Raw genomic sequence first — 19,345 nt, forward strand, 5'->3', positions numbered from 1 at the left:
ATGAAGAGTAAATTAAGGAGGATTTTATGGCTAAAGCATGTCATATTTGAAGTCTACGGTTCAAATTCCTAATTGAATAGGCTTTTAATAGATTATAAAACATTGAAACAGGTTGATTACACAAACATAGATTATAAAACATTGAAACAGGTCGATTACACCGACATAGGATTGTTGAACCACATAAAATTACTCTTGCTTGTCTATATATTATAAAACATTGAAACAGGTTGATTACACCAACAGAGGATTGTTGAACCACATAAAATTACTCTTGCTTGTCTTTCTTCATTGTCTTGTGTTGTTTTTGTTTGCTTCAGATGCACTAACAATTACAAGCATAAATATATTTGACCTTGGAGGTAGGCATTGGAGATCAATCGACAGGAAATTAAAAAAACTAATACCCTAAAGTGATTCGAAAGTTTGACCAATCAATTAAGTGTGAAATTCAGTTGAGTTGATTGATGAAATAAACAATCATCTAATAAATCAAAATCCTAAAGTTGTGATAATTTGAGATTTGTAATTTGGGTCAGTTGACTAATTTGAAATCGAGTTTTATATGTAGGACAAGGGAGTACAACTCACAACCAACACAAAAGGAAGAGTCCGTGAGATAATTCGGTTGAGTGATGCCCAACAACCATAATAAAAGATAAACAAGCATTGCCTTCATCCAAGAATAAGGGAGGTCATTGATCCTGAATGCATCAATCTCCAACGTGAAGGATGACGCTCGACTAATCAAGGGAAGAGAAGCATTTACCTCTTCAAGGTCTGAAAGAGAGTTTAACTCTTTCGAGTATTGAAGATCCCACACCCAAAAGTTTACAAGTGTTAAATATTAAAATTAAAAATCATATTGCATTGTTTTAAGTTACAAAATTAGATGTCCTACATCTACGAGAAAACTCTAATGTCACTCAAGACGAAGGAGGCTCCATCCACATCCCCAAACTATTAATGGCCAAAGAGCACATAATGTGCTTCTTTTACAAAACTAAAGACATTCTCCAAATCAAATGCCAAGGGGAAGGAAACTCAAGAAAAACATGAGGAAGCTGGAATCAAATTGAATCTTCAAAGGTAAAGGAAAAAAAGTATCATCTAATTTATATGCAACTTTTAATAATGTACCTCATTGGGATAAGATGCATGCAAGAACATTTAGTGCCATTAACGGAAATTAAAAAAATGTGATAACCCAAATCACAATTTTATATCTATGCATGATAGACATGGATAATTTAGGATTAATGGATATCTACATCCACATCATCACATGTGAAAAGTAATGGATCAAAACAAAACTCAACATGACAAACTACAGCTGTTTCAAAACAAATTATTTCAAATTTGCCAAAATTCCAAGATATTAAAATGAAAAATATAGAAACAAAAATTGCTAACATGTCGGGTAAAATCCATCCTTCAATGTGTATCATCAGCACCAAGGGGCAAAGAACATTGAGATCCACATGTTAAGTGTGCTTGACCTGCACAAATTGCTTATGCAGCATCCAATCTGCAAACCCAGTTTCTTCAAATAATTGCCCTGCTCATACTGAGCATTAATTGCTTCTCCTTTAATATGCTACACTTGAGGTTTCGGAATTAAATAGAATCTCTAATCATAAATTATCACCAGTAATACAAGGTGGATGAATGCTGGTCAACTATCAATCTGTCCATCTTGCTAGCTTTATCGTCAATCTTCATCATCTGAGTTTGAGAATGTAATTTTAGTCGACTTGGGAGCATCAGCTGTGATTTCCTTGAAGTGTGCCCCATAAAGCTTCGATTCCTGCATAAAGTAGACAACCATGAAGCTTAAGGTACATATAGTTTAGAATGTAGTCACGTACATTTTTGTAGCTATACTGTGATAAATGTGTGCTGTTTGTGAGCGGGTACAACATCTACAATATTATGAACGTGATATATCATTCCAGAGTCGATTTTTTAGACAATTTAACCAAACAGCAAACACATCTACATTAATTCATGATTCTTCAATATAATTAGTTGGATAAGCTATCCTTTGATACCAGATGACATGGAGATTAATATGGCAAATCCTCCTTATCCTTTAAAATTAAATAAAACTCATGCAATAGAGGATATGTAATAATGAAAAGATAAAGCATGAAGGGACAGATGAAAAGTAGAAACAAGTGCATATCAAATAAGATAATAACTATAGAGACTGAATTCAGAAAACCTCATGGAATTCCCTAACACTCTAAGGCTCCGTTTGGTTTGTGGGATAGGGATTAATGGTGTAGGTGGGATAGGGATTAATGGTGTGATAAATAATCCCTTGGGGGAGCCAATGATTATTTATCACACCATTAATCCCTACACCATTAATATCCCACCTACCAAACACTCACTATCACATTATTAATCTCTAACACCATTAATCCTATCCCACAAACCAAACGGAGCCTAAGGGTAGTCAATCATAAACTTGAATGATATTGATGATAAGTTACTCAAAAAGGAAAAAAAAAAAAAAAGCTATCATGATATTTAATATCTTGCAGTTGCTTTATCATTTAGAAGAAAGATTAGATATATAAATTGCACACATAAAAACAGTTCAGCCACATTCCAGATGCTCAATGCTGGCATGTACTGGAAACCATCAGATAAGTTTGGTTTTTTCTGTTTTGGACTTCCACATGGATTTCATGATCAATTAAAAGTTACAATTAGTACCAAAGATTCATCATGAAAAACTGTATTGATAGTGTTCTACATAGTCTTCCTTAATGACATACCTAGAAAAATAATAATAGTTTCTTCCCATAGTAAGGAACATAGTCTTGAATCAACTAAAGAAGATTTCATTATGCAAGAGGCAAGTAGATGGCTATACAACAGTGTGAGAGAGAGAGTACTTCGTTTACTGACCTTTTTCTTCACATGTGTACCAAAGTTGGTAAGGGCTACAGGAACAGTCTGCCCGGCTTCTCGAAGGACATTAACAAGTTCTCCAGCAAGGCCCTAAGTTTAGCAACAAAATAGCATGTTCAACACCATCATAACAACAAACAAGTGACTCAAAAATCGATAGTATGATTTTGGCTGCTACCTTATTTTCCTTGGTGAAAAAGGTATGTGCAACTCCCTTTTTACCCGCACGGCCTGTCCTACCTATCCTATGGACATAATCCTCAGTGGTTAGAGGAAAGCTGTAATTGATAACTACTTCCACATCAGGAATATCCAATCCTCGGGAAGCTACATCTGTAGCAATCTGCAAGAGTTTGACCAGGATAAAACTCTCTCCATGTCAGTACCAACATGAAGCTTGAATGATACCATTCAAATAACCAGAAAAGGGGAAATCAATTGCACACTAGTTTTTCACAACCTAATGATGAGCCAGATTGCAAACTTGTTTCGACATTTAAACTCACCATTAAAGGGCATGTCCCTTCCTTAAATAAACATAATGATTTTGTTCTATCATGCTGAGCTTTGTCTCCATGTACTGAAACAACCTTCCATCCTCTAGAAAACAAAAGGTAGCAATAATAACTTGAACAAAAAAATAGCAAACACTAGAGGCACACACACAAGGTTGCAGATAGAACAAATTGAAAGATATATAGGCTTAGGAGCACAAAATCACACCACAATTTTGTCAAAACAAACTAGGAGATAGTCACATTACTTATTTTGGAGCATATTCTCAACGCGAGCAGCTTCTTTCTTGTACAAGACAAAAACCAAGACCCGATTGCTGTTACAAAATAATAGTTAATTGGAGACTACAACTAAAAATAGATTGATTACTTTAATGCTTCATTATCTTGATTTTGCAATAAGAATATTGAGAAAATCTGCAGGCTTATAAAACAACAATTTGCACTTCCTTAAGGTAAATTGGCCTCATGTGCAACTTATATCAATTGTGCAGAGACTACAACTAAAAATAGATTGATTACTTTAATGCTTCATTATCTTGATTTTGCAATAAGAATATTGAGAAAATCTGCAGGCTTATTAAACAACAATTTGCACTTCCTTAAGGTGTATTGGCCTCATGTGCAACTTATATCAATTGTGCAGCAAGATAAACTATAAGAATTCAAAATTCAGCTACTAAAACAAATTATAAAAACAATCCTAATTTGATTAATCACCGTTGTGATTGGTGGTATTTTTCTAGCAAGGAAACCAAGCGAGAATCCCGTGAATGATCATCCAAGACCTGTGAATATTAAGTTGATAAGTAAAAAGAACATACAATGCAGTCATTGTTTAACTAGAAAATAAAAATTACCTCTACTATCTGCATTACATCATGATTAGCAGAGAGATCCTCAGATCCCACAACAACCTGGAAGTGGTAATTCCAGGATATAGATGAGCAACTATGTCAAAAAGTCAAAACAAAGCAGTAGCCATACCTTCACAGGGTTTGGATCCATGAACTCTTTGGCTAACTGGTGAACAGCAAAAGGCCATGTTGCACTAAACATTACCATCTGCCTTGCTGTTTAAGCAAGGATGAGTTATATATAACAAAAATAGCACTTCATAATATATCAGTTCATTTAAAGGGACAAGATTTTGTAATTCAGAAGACATCCAATAACAACATTTTATGCAATATTGTAAAGAAACTACAGAATTCAAATTAAAACAAGACAATGACTGAACATAGAGAGCAATTTCGGATTCACTAAATGTAAAACAGGCATAGTCATTCAACATGGTAAGTAATGTAAAAAATTAATACCATTAATCCACCACTGTCAAATATCAAGAGACAGAACTACAAAATGCAAAGGATGGAGGAAGATTCTCTTTCAATTTATAGTGACATCTGTTTGGTACTGGAAAATGCATTGATATCATTAAAAATCATGTTGTATCTATATGATGAGCATAGAATGTTTTGCAAAAGTGATGCCATTTCAATCAACTATGACATTTTTAGGTGGGTATTTTGGCAGGGCCAGCACAAAAAAAGAAGAGAAAACTTGAAATGAGGTTTGAAATTAGATGTTTTGGTTTGAAACGAACTGTTTAACTAGCAGTTAGAGACTTAGAGTATTCCCCACATTAATTGATGATGAAAAATAATCATGAAGTGACTGCTCAAATTTCTTCAGCACTACATAACTTACTTAGCTTTGGAGAAACGATAAAGTTGCTACTAAGTGACCTTGTGGTCACGAGTTTGAGTAACGGAAATAAGGTCTTGCAATGTAGGGTAAGGCTATGTACAATAAACCCAATGTGGTATGACTCTTCCCCATGACCTCACATTAGCGGGAGGTTCGTACACCAAGCTGCCCTTTTTCATTACGTAACTTACTAAGTGTTGCTCAATGGTGTAAAATTATCAACTTATTCTACCCACTATTATGATGATGGTGTGTTGACAGTGTTATCAACAGTAGTAAAAGCTACTCAACCTGGATACTTCATGTACAACTAATAAGAAGATATCATTTCCACATCATGACTACTATGGAGATGCAGCTATCATTCTCACCCCATGACAAGTCGGCGCATTTTCTTATTCATTACAAGGGGCAACCAAAAAGAAAGAATATGCATAAGTTTCTTAGTTATAGACTATCAAAGAAAACATAAAGAAGAAACTATTGTTCCTTGTACTTGGAAAGTAGCCAAGAAAGATGATAACAATTGGACTACGATCAAGTTTTCAATAGGATAGCACAATGCAAATTAGGAAGTTAAATTTTAAAAGTTTCAGAAATTTTTATTTTGGTAGAACCTCTTAAGAGGACTAGTTATTTAAGAAAAATATCTCATTAGATGAAGGATAGTTTTGGTAAACCTTTAATTTAATTTGATTTATTTTCTAGTTTGTAATATGATGTATTTCTCTTCGGTGGCATAGGGTTATTCATTTCTCGAATAATTTTATATTTTATTTAAGTTTGTCTAGGTTGGAGACTTTAGACCTTAATCCCTCATCTAAAACACTCTTTTGCTTAATAAAAATTTTCTTTGTGAGCTTCCTTCTCTATGAGTACATTCATTTCTCTGTGTGAGGTTGTTTACCTCTCAACTGAATTAGGTGGTACCAATTCTCTAAGTTTTGAAACCTTTCCATGGTTCCTTGCTGAAATTGACAATGGAGGGAAATCAAGGGAAATGTAGCAGAATATGATGTTGGAATCAAACAGAAAACAGTGAGGACTTGAATATAATTTGAAAAAAATCGCAGAATTGAAATTGTAGAATCAATAGAAGATAACTGAAACTGCAGGAACGATGCAAAGAATAGCAAAAATGGAAGGACTGGAAAAAACAAGCTAATCTGATCTGCTTGAACAGAGTCACTGAAAACTAGAGACCAGAAAGAGGATCTGTGAATAAACAGCAGAAAGAGAAAGGTGGAAATCTGAGAAGTGCAGGGATAATTCTTCCTAGCATCAGTGGAACAGATGTCTGAGAACAATTTCTGCAAACAGCAAAAATCTGAAAAATAGTGAAAAATTGAGAAAACTGCAGAAGAATAGGACAGCAGGTTGAGAAGAACAAGGCAGCAGATTGCCTTATTGGTATCACAAATTTGAATTGAGAGAACCCTTCACAGAAGCAGCCATCATCCAAGCAATTTCTGCTTGTTGATGAGGACAGCATTTGATGTTTCCCAGCAGCAGGTTGTCCAGGTCATAAGACAACAGATCAACCATGCTTTGAACAAGATGAAGAGATCTCCACTCCATGATGAAGAAACTCACAGGAATGGAACTCGCGAAAGGATGAAGCCATTTGGCTCTGATACCATGTAAATTAGGAAAGATATTGGGGTTTCATACTATGCATGAATAATATAAAACTAGACTTTAAATAAGAAAATTATTGGTGTTTAAAACCAGTGGTAGTCCCCACTATGTATACACAATATAAAACTAAACTTTAATTGTATCACATTCTAGATCACTAGGATTACAATTAGGTCCAAACAATTATAATGACAAAGAATGATGCAAATACAACCAAGCTATTCCTAATCATATTTTCTGAATGATAAAAAATAAAGCTATTTTCAAAGCTTTGAAAAATAAATAAAACAAGTGTTACTTGATGATGTTTGACTTAATATCGAGCGGACTTCTGGTTCAAAACCCATGTCAAGCATTCTATCTGCTTCATCAAGAACCTACAATTATCAGCTAACCATGAGTAAGCACTCTTCAAGATCTGCATGTTACTGAAAAAGCAAAATAATATTTGCAAAGTACAGAAAAGTAGGCAAATTATAGTGATGCAAACATAGAATAAATTTAAATTTTGAATTTTTATTTGAATTGTAGTTGAATTTTGGTTGTATTGAGTTTTTGAATTGGGTATCTTTTGATTTAATACAAGAGTATGTTATTTTAGTTAATGTTTAAGCAGGTTAATTTATTTCTAAATTATTAGTTTTTTTTATTATTTTGATTGAAATAGTCTATAAAAGTTATAGTATATTATTTTCTTAGTTTGATTGGAATTGTATTTTTTTCTTCTTAGGTGGTAAGAGAAAAAAAAATTGAGTTGAGTAGTGAGCCATCATCGATAATGCCATATAGTTTAGATCATCTTCAAAGCTATTTACAGACAAACTTTACAAAGCGGGTTAAGGATTGATTACCAAATTGTTAGATCCAGTATAACAGATACCAAAAATTGCAAGATCGAGTGCAACCACCTTTCAACCTCAAACCTAATGGTAATTTCAGCAACAGACAGGCCTCACATGATCTTGGTATAAGTCATGGTTTGAAATCTCATACCGTGCAAACAGTCAAAATGTATCATTCTGATAAATTACCAAAACACGATACTACTTGGCACAATAATAGAAGATTCAAAATTTTGAACTATGCTAGAATTTCGGGTTATGACTGAAACAAGGTATTGTTTCCATATTGTGTCATGCCAATACGATTTCAATACTTTTTAAATATAAAATATATTAATTAAAAAAAAAACTTAATTGCTATATATGTATAAATTTGAGATGTTGAATATTGAGTTCAAGTTTTGATATTATCTCGTGAGATATTTAATATCTATTGAATCTTTTGTAACAATTGTTAAATGTATAAATTTAATATATATTTTATTATTATTATTATTATTATTACACATAATAAAATATTTTAAATTATAATTTTATTGCAAAGGCATCAAGTAAAAGAACTTGCATTTACAATGATAATGAAGATTGATCTTTAAGTTTATTGTAAAAGCATCAAGTCCACAAACTTACATTATGAAGATTGATCTTCATTTTGAAGTTTTATTGCAGAGGTATCAAATTCGAGACCTTGCATTTATAATAGTCATAAAGATTGATCTTTGATTTCTATATTTTGATGATTTTAAGTATTGATCATGTTATATTTATTTAAAAACTTTCAATTATCATGGATTAATTAATTTTTCATATTTTGAGAATTATGTAAATGTTTTGGCTAAATTTTTTATTATATAGTGAATGGATAAAGACAATCTTTTAAGAGACTCTCTAACTATCACTAGTATAAGAGATAAGAGACGTGAACCTAGCTGTCCAAATGAAGAAGAGCTTAAATTCTTAAAAAACTAGATCCGATCAAACAAATAATTTTAATAAATATTACCTTTTATACGCAAGTGGCTCCATGGATGATAGGCACCTCAACATATGATTACATTAACCTTTATTTGTGAATCTAATTTGAAGACAATATTTAAAACCTCTAATTCACTCATAATAAAAGAATTTTTAATTCATCTAAAGAAATTAAGCTTAAAAAGGTATTCGGCTAACTCAAACCTAAAAAGGCCCTCACATAAAATTTAAGAAAAAAACCCTTTAATGACACCTTATATGAAATCTTGATGTCCAGCGACTTGGCCCCCGAGGTAGCGTTGAGTTGGCTAGTGCAGAGCAGAGTTGCTACATAGGACAAGGGTTCAAATCTTGCAAAGCCAAGGAAAAAAAGCCTTCCCCGCGTTGGCCAACAACATCTTCCCGATTTACCTCCTCACAGATGATCGTGGGGTCGACCGTGTGGAGCCGCTAGGGTAGCGGATTCCACCTTTTGCTACCATTGATGACGAGCGACTTCATATGACTTCTGCTATAATTTATTTATAAAACAATCAAATATAATTAAATTCATATCATGGTTTAAAATTTCGTACAGCAAAACGGGCAAAATTTGTCGTTCTGCCCTCTGCTCGGCATCGTCTCGAGGTCACGGAGGCTATGGCGACCTCCGCGGGATCACGGAGGCAGTTGCAGTTCGCAAGACATCGGCAAAGAGGCCAGTCAGACAGCACAGAATAGGAAGGGCAGTGGTAGCATCGTTGCTGCCCACATGGAGGGAAGGGCAGCATCGGCGGTCAAACATGCGACTGCAAGGCAACAAACTTAGTTTTCTAATTAAACTTAGGTTAATAATTCAATTAACTCCTAGCCATAAATAGGGATAATCTAATTGGCTTAATATTAGGTACTATCCCACTATATATATATATATATATATATATATATATATATATAGTTTATTTTAGTTTCAAAAATATCCCACTTGTTAGTATCAATTTCTACCTTATGGTTTCAATGTATACTTGAGACAATCTATTCCTCCTTATTGATTATCTCAAAAGTATGCAAAATAAAATAATAATTTATTAATAGTGTAATAAAATAGATAGGGTATAAGCATACTTCCCATTGTCACAATGTAGAAATTACTGATTATCTCTTCCCATTAAGAATAGAAATAAAATAAGTAATAGGAAGCTTGCTCATCAAATGTTTTTGAAATGGAAAATCATTATCGTCAATAAAAGACAACTTAGCCACGACCTGACTTTAAAGTTACTATCAGTTTCTTCCTTGTTTCAATGTACACATGTGAGAATTTATTCTCAATCATTGTTACATGTTGAGTTCATATTGGCTATCGTCAACTCTATCTATTTGATACAATTTTTTATTTTATTCTTAGCTTTGAAATTTAACTATCAGACTACTTTACTTTTATCATAAAGGGCATTCCGGTACACAAAACTTATGCCAATGTGGGGTATTGGGGAAGGGTCGGATCACATTTGGTCTATTGCACACAGTCTTACCTTGCATTGAAATAGATTGTTTCCATGACTCGAACTCGTGACCACGAGGTTATATAGCAACAATTTTATTGTTGCGCCAAGGCTATCCTTCATATATAATATAAAATTCAATAATTTTTCTTCTTTTATAATAAATTTGATTTAATTTTAGCATATTGGGAATTTTGGTAAATTTTAATCTTTTAATTAGTTTTCTTTCTCATATTTAGAAATATAAAATGAAATTTGCATTAAATTAAACTAAATCATAATGGTAATTTTCACTTCCAATTCATATGTAAGAATTGTATCTTTCATATATGAATAGTATCATATTGTATGATAGGAATCATGAGTTGTATAATTCTGACAACTAGAAATCCAAGATGAATTGCACAAAAGAAGATTCGTGAACATAATGAAATTGTTACAACTTACAAGCAAATTATAATTATGATTATACCCAAAAGATTAGATGTATAATAGTGAAATAAATTGTAAATGAATTACGGTCGAAAAATTGTATAATAATCTATAGTTTATTCTAAGGGTAATAAAAGTTGACCCAACCCTTTTACACTTGACCCATAATTCGGCTGGTTTGAATTGGTAAACAAGTTTGGAGTATAAGCAGTCAACCCGGTTATGACCTGCAAATAAAGAGGTCGAATTGGGTTTAAAATGATAAATCTATTTAATTAAATAGGTTGAATTGAGTCACATGGCCCATTATGACCCAATTAAAGCATTTAATTAAGCGGGTCCTTTGGCACAATATATCCCGTGTAACTCATTTAATTAAATAGTTTCGGTCAAGGCAATCCATTTGAAAGTGGATCATATGCAAATTATATAATTTGGCCCAAAGGATGTGAATGTGTCATGGTGAATGAGATGCAATCCGTTTATAACTTGCCAACCTAAATTGTGTTACCCTTAGTTTATTCTTACCAAAAATGGAAACCAGTAGTAATATCCTTTCATTTAAAAAGGACCCCATGAACCATCACTTGAGTTATCAATCATGAATTCAACATTTATAAACTATATTGTATGTCAATTATTGAGTGCAGATCCTGTGTGTTCCTAGATCAGAACATGTAAATGATAGTATGATGAATGTCTTACAATAATTTTATAAAAAGATCCACATTGTACGAGAAAAAAGAAAGACTAAAAAAATGGAACATTCAATGAAGATCATCATACTCACCACAAAAGTTACTTCCTTGAGTTGGCAAATGCCCATTTCAATTAGATCTTTCATACGACCAGGAGTACCAATAACAATATCCTGGGAGAACCATAGGAAAAAACCTAGTTAGATATTGTACAAGAATAGATAATTGCAAATGAAGTGGGGCCGTGTATTTTCTTTATGGCAATTACTATACAATTTATGGAGAAAGAACAAAAAACAAACTTTACTTACTATCTACCTAGTTGAGAAACTGAAATTTTTGATTGAGTTTATACATTCAGAGAACAAAACTATTTTTTCCTATTTTTATCATGTTCCCTCATGAATAATCTCAAAAGGCAATTACAGATGGATGACTGAAATATCAAAGTTCATCAATAAGGCAAAACAGATGAAATTAAGTGGCCAAAGCAACTAATAAATGCAAAGGAAAAAAAATAACATTGAGAAAAAAAGGCGTACTCATTTAGTCCTGATATAAGCTACTTCACTGTGACTTCGTTTACTTATGAGATAAGTCAACAAAAGGGTAACATTACAAACATTGCATGGAGGAAGGAGCCCTCAATATCCAGTTAAACCTCAAAGCTTTCTCTAGGCAACTTGAATTTAATTTGATCAAAAAATGCTCCTCTTGTCCAGGTTTCCTCATAAAATTTTGAATCACACAAACCAAACCTCTTCGATTTTGAGTTCCTCGTGCAGTCAAAACTAAGGCCTAAGGTGAAAGAGTTCAACTAGAACGAGTTTTATCCTACGCCCTCCACCATAATAGGATCCAAACTAGAGAAATTTAAGGATAGACAATACAGCCCAAACTCCTTTTTCCTCCAACTTCTTTTTCCTCCACGCACCAGTTACTAGCAAGAGAGCCTATGTGTCTCTCGCCAATTGCGCTAACCTTTTCTCTAAATTCTTTCATGTCAGCATCCAACTTGACTTGCACCCTTTTATCTAAAAACTTAGAAATCTAAGCATTAGTCAATTCTCCCCTAATCACGGGTGCCACTTGTTTACCTTCTTAACTGAGTGATTTTTAGGGTTAAACCCAAGTGAAAGGTTATTTCACTGAGGGTAGAGGGTATGCATTACCAAGAGAATCTAGAACATATCTCCACTTTCATAATGGAAAACCAGCATTTCCCCTCTTCTACTGGGGGTAGAAGAAGCAGTTTGCCAATGTCTCTTGCTCCTTTTGATTGATCCTCAATGGGTCTGCTGTGACATGACCCACACAACATTCTTCTGGGGCTCTCTGAGAACAAACAACATGATGCAAAAACACTATCTGAATGCATTAAAACCTCCAACTTCCTAAATAAGATAGACAGAAATATTGTATAGTAATTCCTCGAACACACCCTTGAGATGACCATTGACAGCAGAGGGAGTATGTCTTATGTGCTTGCATGCACACCTCTATCAAAAACCCCAAAAACATCAACACCAGGAATCTATCATTGGCGACCTCTAGAATCACTTCTTGAACCTATAGGCCATATAAATCAAGCTCAATGGGATATAAAAGACAGATGAGACTTGGAAATACTCTAAGTTGACCAAAATCTATCTTCATTGAGTTATGTTCCCAAACCTCTCAACGAAACTCCACATCTAATTCTTTCATGAATTTTTAGCCCTTAGAAATTTAGCCAATGATATTGAAGTGCATATTAACCTTCTGTTGGGGAGAGCTAACAAACTTAAAGCTGATGGTGAGTGTAGACAACTTAAAGATGAGAACAAACAACTCACATGGGAACAAGTCAACCCACTCAAACTAATATAGCAGAATTACAGGTGGCATTTTATATCGTAATTTATCATGTTAAACGTATCCTAAATGAAATGTGTTATTTAGGTCAACTAATTATATTTTTTTTAAAAAATAATTTGGTAAGGTCGATGATTAACCTCTCTATAAATTTGTGACATAAAAAATTATTAAAGATTTTAATATTAATATACCTTGTACATGAGTCAACTTGTATCACTCATTTATATATTCAAATTTTATTGTCACTTTCAAGGTTAAATTATATTATTGGTTGTCTGATACCGTTATCCCTAAGCATAACCATGGCCTTTGAGCTCAACTAGAAAAAAAGAAAAGTTGTTGCTCTAGAAGCAGGAGCAATTAGGTCTTCTACAAGTTCAATTCACCTTAGAACACATGATTTTCCAGATTATCTTGGACATCTAAAAGGGATTAGTGGCTGAACTCAAGACTGCCTTAGACATTAGCGTCGCCACTCATAACAAGAACTTGACTGTTTCAGCATCAAGCATACACAGACTAGACAAAGCCACTGGGACATAAGAATTGTGCAAAAAGCTCCTTGAATCAGTTAAGGACTCCTGAATTTCACAAAAAGGCCATTAGACTCTAGCTACCTCTCATGGCCCTTGAATCAGTTCTACTCAAGTAAAAAAAGGCAACTAGAGATGAACGAGTAGGGGGTCATATGGGTTGGGTTGATAATACTAAATCTCCCAGACAAATTTAAGGCTAAGTTACTTGCACAGTGGTCCAAGAAAAAGCTACTATCAAAGAGTACCTTCCCAAGCCCCCAGCTCTCCTCATCATAAAGTATAAACAATCTCCCTTCTTTCTTGTCTGATTTTTTTTTTTAAAGCTTTGCATTGTGGTGTAACATTTTAAATTTTTATTCCGACCTTACTGTTAATACAAACTTGCTCCTGTCAACACAACTTTTTCATTTTACTCATCAGCCATAAGATCCATTTCTTAGAGTCCCCAAGCCTCATACATCCAAGAGCCTAAACCTTTCAGAGTCTCATATTTATAAGACTTGAGGGTTATTAGTCCATTTCTTTAGACCACTTTTATGCCCCTTGAAAATTTACTTAGAATCTGAGGAAGCAATCGTCAAAATTTGAGATTGTTCCCGGTGCTACAGTAGCCAAATTCTTAATCCACTATCAACGAGCTCCTTATCCCTGGTGCAAGAAACCCTCTCTTGCATGAGAAACCCTCAGCACTTTATTTCTTGTGATCACACGATGATATCATAACCCACCTACAAGCTTCCTTCTCACCTATAGTTGCTGCAGATCTTGAAGAGTCAAAACAAGATCTGCATCAGAGAGTCCAAACATAAACCCATAGTCACTGCAGACCTTGAAACAGTATCCCTCACGCAAGAGGCGGCCAACTTCCTGACTTAGTCTATCGCGCAATCCTGCACCTTTTTTAGCCAACTCTCTTGTAAGACCTCAACAGTTGACTGCCTATGATCCCCCACCAGCAAAAAATTTCCCACTGCTTCTTTGCCAGTGCCACCTCCAGCATGAGATTCTGCCACCCAATGGCTTGAATTACCCAACCTGACAATTCACTGCAGAGTGCCTATTGTTTGCCAACGACCTTATGACTACATGAAGAGAATTCCAGCTAGAAGCCCAACTTCCACATCCACCACACTCAAACTCCACCATCTTTCCAAGCTTCCCTTTCAATACCAGTCGCACAACTACCTGCAACCACCTCATAATCTGTTTTGGCACCACAGCAGCCTCAGCAATATTACAGCTCCACTTCTTCTATGGATCCCCCAACAGATAAGTATTTGATGTTGGTGTAATTTTAACTTGCAAGGTGAATAGCTAGGTTCTCCTGTTGACCAGGATTCTCTGCAGATTAATTTCAATTTATCTTGTAGAGAAATGGCTCAGTTTGGATTACACCATGCTAGACTCAATTACTGCTCTATACATTTTACAAAACAAGCTGCAGATAAGGCATCACTATAATCTAGTTGATATTTGCTGATTTCTATTAGCCTCGCATATCTTAGGTAAAATAATTAAATTTTAGTTGCTAGTAAATTCACACCATTAAAATTATGATCTCAAAATAGATTTCATCGTTTTATAGAGAACCAAGCAATTATTCATGTAAACATGTAGGGGTGGTTTAAAGTATAAATTTGTATTGCTTATTTCTTTTACACACATATTTATGACAAATTTTGCAAAGAAATTTTATGCACAGAAAGAGTAAGATTTTCAGAGACATCAGGTAAGACAGTAAGTCCTGAAAAGGAAGAGATGAGTGGTCTGTGGTCCAATATATGAATTATGAACTGAAGCAAAGTCAAACAAAGCAGTTGTAACTGAACTCTTCCAGGGACTTCACAAAGTAGGTAATCCATTCCTTAGGCCATGTTTCCTACAAGAGAGAGAAACAACTATGGAAGGGAGGTAAAGAAACTTTATATATATATATATATATATATATATATATATAGGAAAATGTTTTCCTAATTTGTATGTCCTTGGAGAGAAAGAAATTGGCCATGTTTCCTATCAAACTGTGATCTTGGAGGTAGAGAAAGGAGGAAGAAAAGTTTACTTTCAAAAATTGATTTGTTAAATATTTTAAAAACAAATAATTAAAATAAATAATTACAGAATAGATTTAAAAACAAATTAATTTAAATATTTTAACAGTTTATCCAGTTTCCTACTGAATCGGGTAGAAACAAAAATGAGCTTTGCTGGGGAAAGAAATGCCAGGCCTTTCAATCTCTCCCTCTATTTCTGCTCAAGGAAATGGAGGGAATGGGCTCGTAGAGAATTCTTTCCCCAGCTGTGTTTCCATTTCTAGCTGTTTTCTTCAAAATATTGTCATTTAAGTCTCAAAAATAATAAAAGTGCTTAAAATATTGTTTGTTCCCTTTGCTTCTACAAATATAAATATTTGATATTTCTAAGGTGCAGCTCAATATATACAAAATAAAAATTCTATATGATACACATTTATTCAAATGACTGCAAAACAAAAATATCAAAGAGAAACTTCTTTGACTTACAACTCCAGATTTTAGAGAGGCAATTTGTGGTCCCTTAGAAGTTCCACCATACAAACAAACTGACTTCGTGCCTGAAGGAGTCCCAGCATCACTTAAAACATCTGAAATCTGTTACCAAAAAGAGAACTTCAACCTCAAAAAGTGCGTACCAACATTTTTAGGATTCATCAAGGAACAAACAGAATATTGTATGATGCAACGAAAAACACTGTCAACATAAACACAATACGTCTCAATCATAATTGTAAGCTTCTTGAACTATTTATATCTAGGGAAATTCTAACAATGATTCCAAGTCTTAGGAAATATCAGTGCATTAACTCAGGTATCACATATGTGCAGCATAAGATTTGATGAAATTTCAAAGCTTTTTTACCATGACATTACAAATATTCAATAGTTTATAATTTTTTTTTAAAGTATAAAAAAAGGTACATATGAACTATTAACTAACTGGGGAACTGTGTCTGGACTCTGGGTGTGTTAGGCAACCTCTCTAAGATTTATAATCAGTAAAATTCCGGGGGAAAAAAACTTGAGAATAACTGAAAGAGAAAACAAAATCAAACCAAACATACTTGTTGAGCTAGCTCCCTTGTAGGAGACAAGACAAGGCAACGAGGAACTGTCCTTTTGGATTCTTTCCCATTCTTGATCCGTAGAATATGCATTAATGCTGGTACACCAAATGCCAGTGTCTTTCCTGTAGAAATGAGTAAACCAACAACATTCCCGTACACATCTCTCAGTATCTTAAAAAGAAAAAAAATGAAAACCGTAGAGGTGAAACTACGAATGTACGGGACTGGTATTGATAGCAAACAATGATATATTTCTCAGTCTACCATTGTTCGTGATCCTTTATGACAAGCTACAGGGCCTATAGCAAACAAAAGTATAGTCCAGCGAGATGGAGTCACCACAGTTAATCTCAATGGATACATTCATGGGTGAAGGGTTTAAAAGATATCAGGTTGCCAGGAACAAATTGAATGAGCATAAATCATGAAGCCTAATTAAAACAAGGAGTCGGGCAAAAGGTTCATGAGATTACCGGATCCAGTGGCAGCGATACCAATCAAGTCACGACCATCTAAGAGGAAAGGCCATGAATGTGATTGAATAGGCGAAGGCTTGCTGAAGCTTTTGCAGCAATCAAGGACTTGTGCCGGGAGCCCAGTCTCGGAGAATGAGCTGAGAGCCTTGTACTTGGCACCTGAAGTGTTGTTTCCAGAAACAATCGCGGATCCACATACTCTCGGTCCCTGCTCCACCTCCACACACTTCTTTCCGCCCTCCTCTTCGACTTGCTTCCTCTCCTTATTCACCTTTGAAGCCGTCTCATCCCGAAAATGAACACCTTTCTCACTCTCCCTCTTCTTCTTAACCTTGTTAATCTTCTCCTCTTGTGCATCTTGCTCTGCCTCCTGAGGAGGGTCGAACTCGATCTCGACATCGCCTGCCTTTCTCTTCTTCTTCTTCTTATTCTTCACGGATTCATTGTGCCCATTTGCAGGGGAATCCACGGCAGCGATTTCATCCTCACGGAGGGCTCTGCTATTGGATTCTTTAACTTTGCTCTTTTCTCTCTTATTCTTCGTCTTGGATTTCTTTGCGAGGTCTTTTTCTCCTTCGTCGAGACGAGAAGATTGCATTGTCTCCACCACGGCGACGGCGGCGTCGAGCGTTCTGCCCATGGAGAGGAGAGGAGAGAAGGGTCTGGGGTTTGGAGTTTGGCACCGAGAAAAGTTGCTAGCGATCGCGGTTCGTTAGGGCTTTAGCAAAAAAAAAATAGCCAGCGCATCGCGACAGGTGGCTTGAAGGCCCATGCACGATGCATCGGGCTCGATCGAGGCCACAATTGTAATTGTATGTGGACCCGACCGCGGGTCGAGTTCCCGCCCGAGGCCCAAATTCTTAACCAGATCAATGGACTAATTCCTTGTTGATCCAAATTCCTAACCATTTGTTTGTTAGTATGTTGTTGATTTTTAAAGATAGTAATACGGTGTTAAATTATAGGTTAAATTATAATACACATAATATATTAAATTAAAATTTATTCAAAGATTTTGATTTACTATATTGTGCGTTCTATATTTCAATCTGAATAAAAAATTATCACCTTAAACGTTTGATTATATTTTCCAACTGAAATAGAAAATAACTACCAAAATGAAATTGTATATCTAGAATAGACCTAAGAAGACATGATCTCATGCGTATACTTGACATATCCCCCTTCTTCCAAGCCCATCACAAGGGAAACGAAAACCAAGATTTGTTTTATTAGTGATCAAACGAGAACTACGAGTAAATAGAACAACCTTCAATGGTATCAATACAGTTACGTAAATCGTAAATGCATGAATATGATGGATTAAAAAATCTGTTGTTCCTAATGGAACAAGTAACAAATCAAAGTTAAAACTGTAGTTGTAGTAGTTACGATTTCGTAGTTGCTACAACGAGTATGCTGAGTAAATTTCGAAAGAACATAACTTTTGACTCAGATTTAACCATGGAATGCACAATATATCAAATCGAAGATTTCTAAATAAACTTTGATTTGATATATTGTGTGTCTCATAGTCAAAAGTTATGATGTCTCAAAGTTTAAGTAAGCAACAATGTTATTGTTAATTTTTTAAAATTAGTAACACGTAGTAGCTAGGAAATTGTAGCTGCTACAACTATAAGTTATAACTTTGAGAGACCATAATTTTTTATTCGGGTTGAACTACAGAACGCATAATATATTAAATCGAAACTCGTTCAAAGATCTTTAATTTGATATATTGTGCATCCTATAGTTCAATCTGAATCAAAAGTTATCACCTCTTAAAGTTGAACTTGTAGTTATAATATATATGGTTTCATAGCTGCTACAATGTATATAATAAGCAAATTTTAAGAGCTATAACTTTTGACTTAGATTTTTCTCTCAGATCGCGTCATCTCCTCCCTTTGGCTAGTACTGAACTGGAAACACAACTTGTAACTTTGTGAAGTCATCTTGAAGACAACTCGGTATGGATATCAATAGAAGAAAATCTTATGAGGTTTACTAGTTAATGTCATTTCTGTTAAACGTCATCCGACATGTACAATTCCTAAATGAAATTTTATTCGACGATTATGTTTACGCATGTATATTTTTATGGATGTGTGTGATGTGAAATGACCTAAAACTTTATCCCCTTATACAAAACAC

The 19,345-nt window shown here is 34.5% G+C and overlaps 1 protein-coding gene across 1 annotated transcript; it reads right to left on the reverse strand.

Annotated features, from left to right (window-relative positions):
• Positions 1 to 1,298: 1,298 nt before the first annotated feature.
• On the reverse strand, positions 1,299 to 17,914 carry LOC122046882 (DEAD-box ATP-dependent RNA helicase 5-like). The gene is made up of 13 exons (XM_042607815.1): positions 17,186 to 17,914; positions 16,710 to 16,834; positions 16,132 to 16,239; positions 11,309 to 11,389; positions 7,084 to 7,162; positions 4,425 to 4,510; positions 4,298 to 4,354; positions 4,158 to 4,225; positions 3,686 to 3,754; positions 3,429 to 3,522; positions 3,101 to 3,265; positions 2,920 to 3,012; positions 1,299 to 1,807 (listed from the first exon to the last, which is right to left on the reverse strand). Exons 1-13 carry the CDS (start codon positions 17,826 to 17,828, stop codon positions 1,712 to 1,714), a joined length of 1,764 nt encoding a protein of 587 aa, XP_042463749.1. The 5' UTR covers positions 17,829 to 17,914; the 3' UTR covers positions 1,299 to 1,711.
• Between the last annotated feature and the right edge of the window lie 1,431 nt (positions 17,915 to 19,345).

This window comes from Zingiber officinale, chromosome 2B (assembly GCF_018446385.1).
Source record: "Zingiber officinale cultivar Zhangliang chromosome 2B, Zo_v1.1, whole genome shotgun sequence".
Lineage (NCBI taxonomy): Eukaryota > Viridiplantae > Streptophyta > Magnoliopsida > Zingiberales > Zingiberaceae > Zingiber > Zingiber officinale.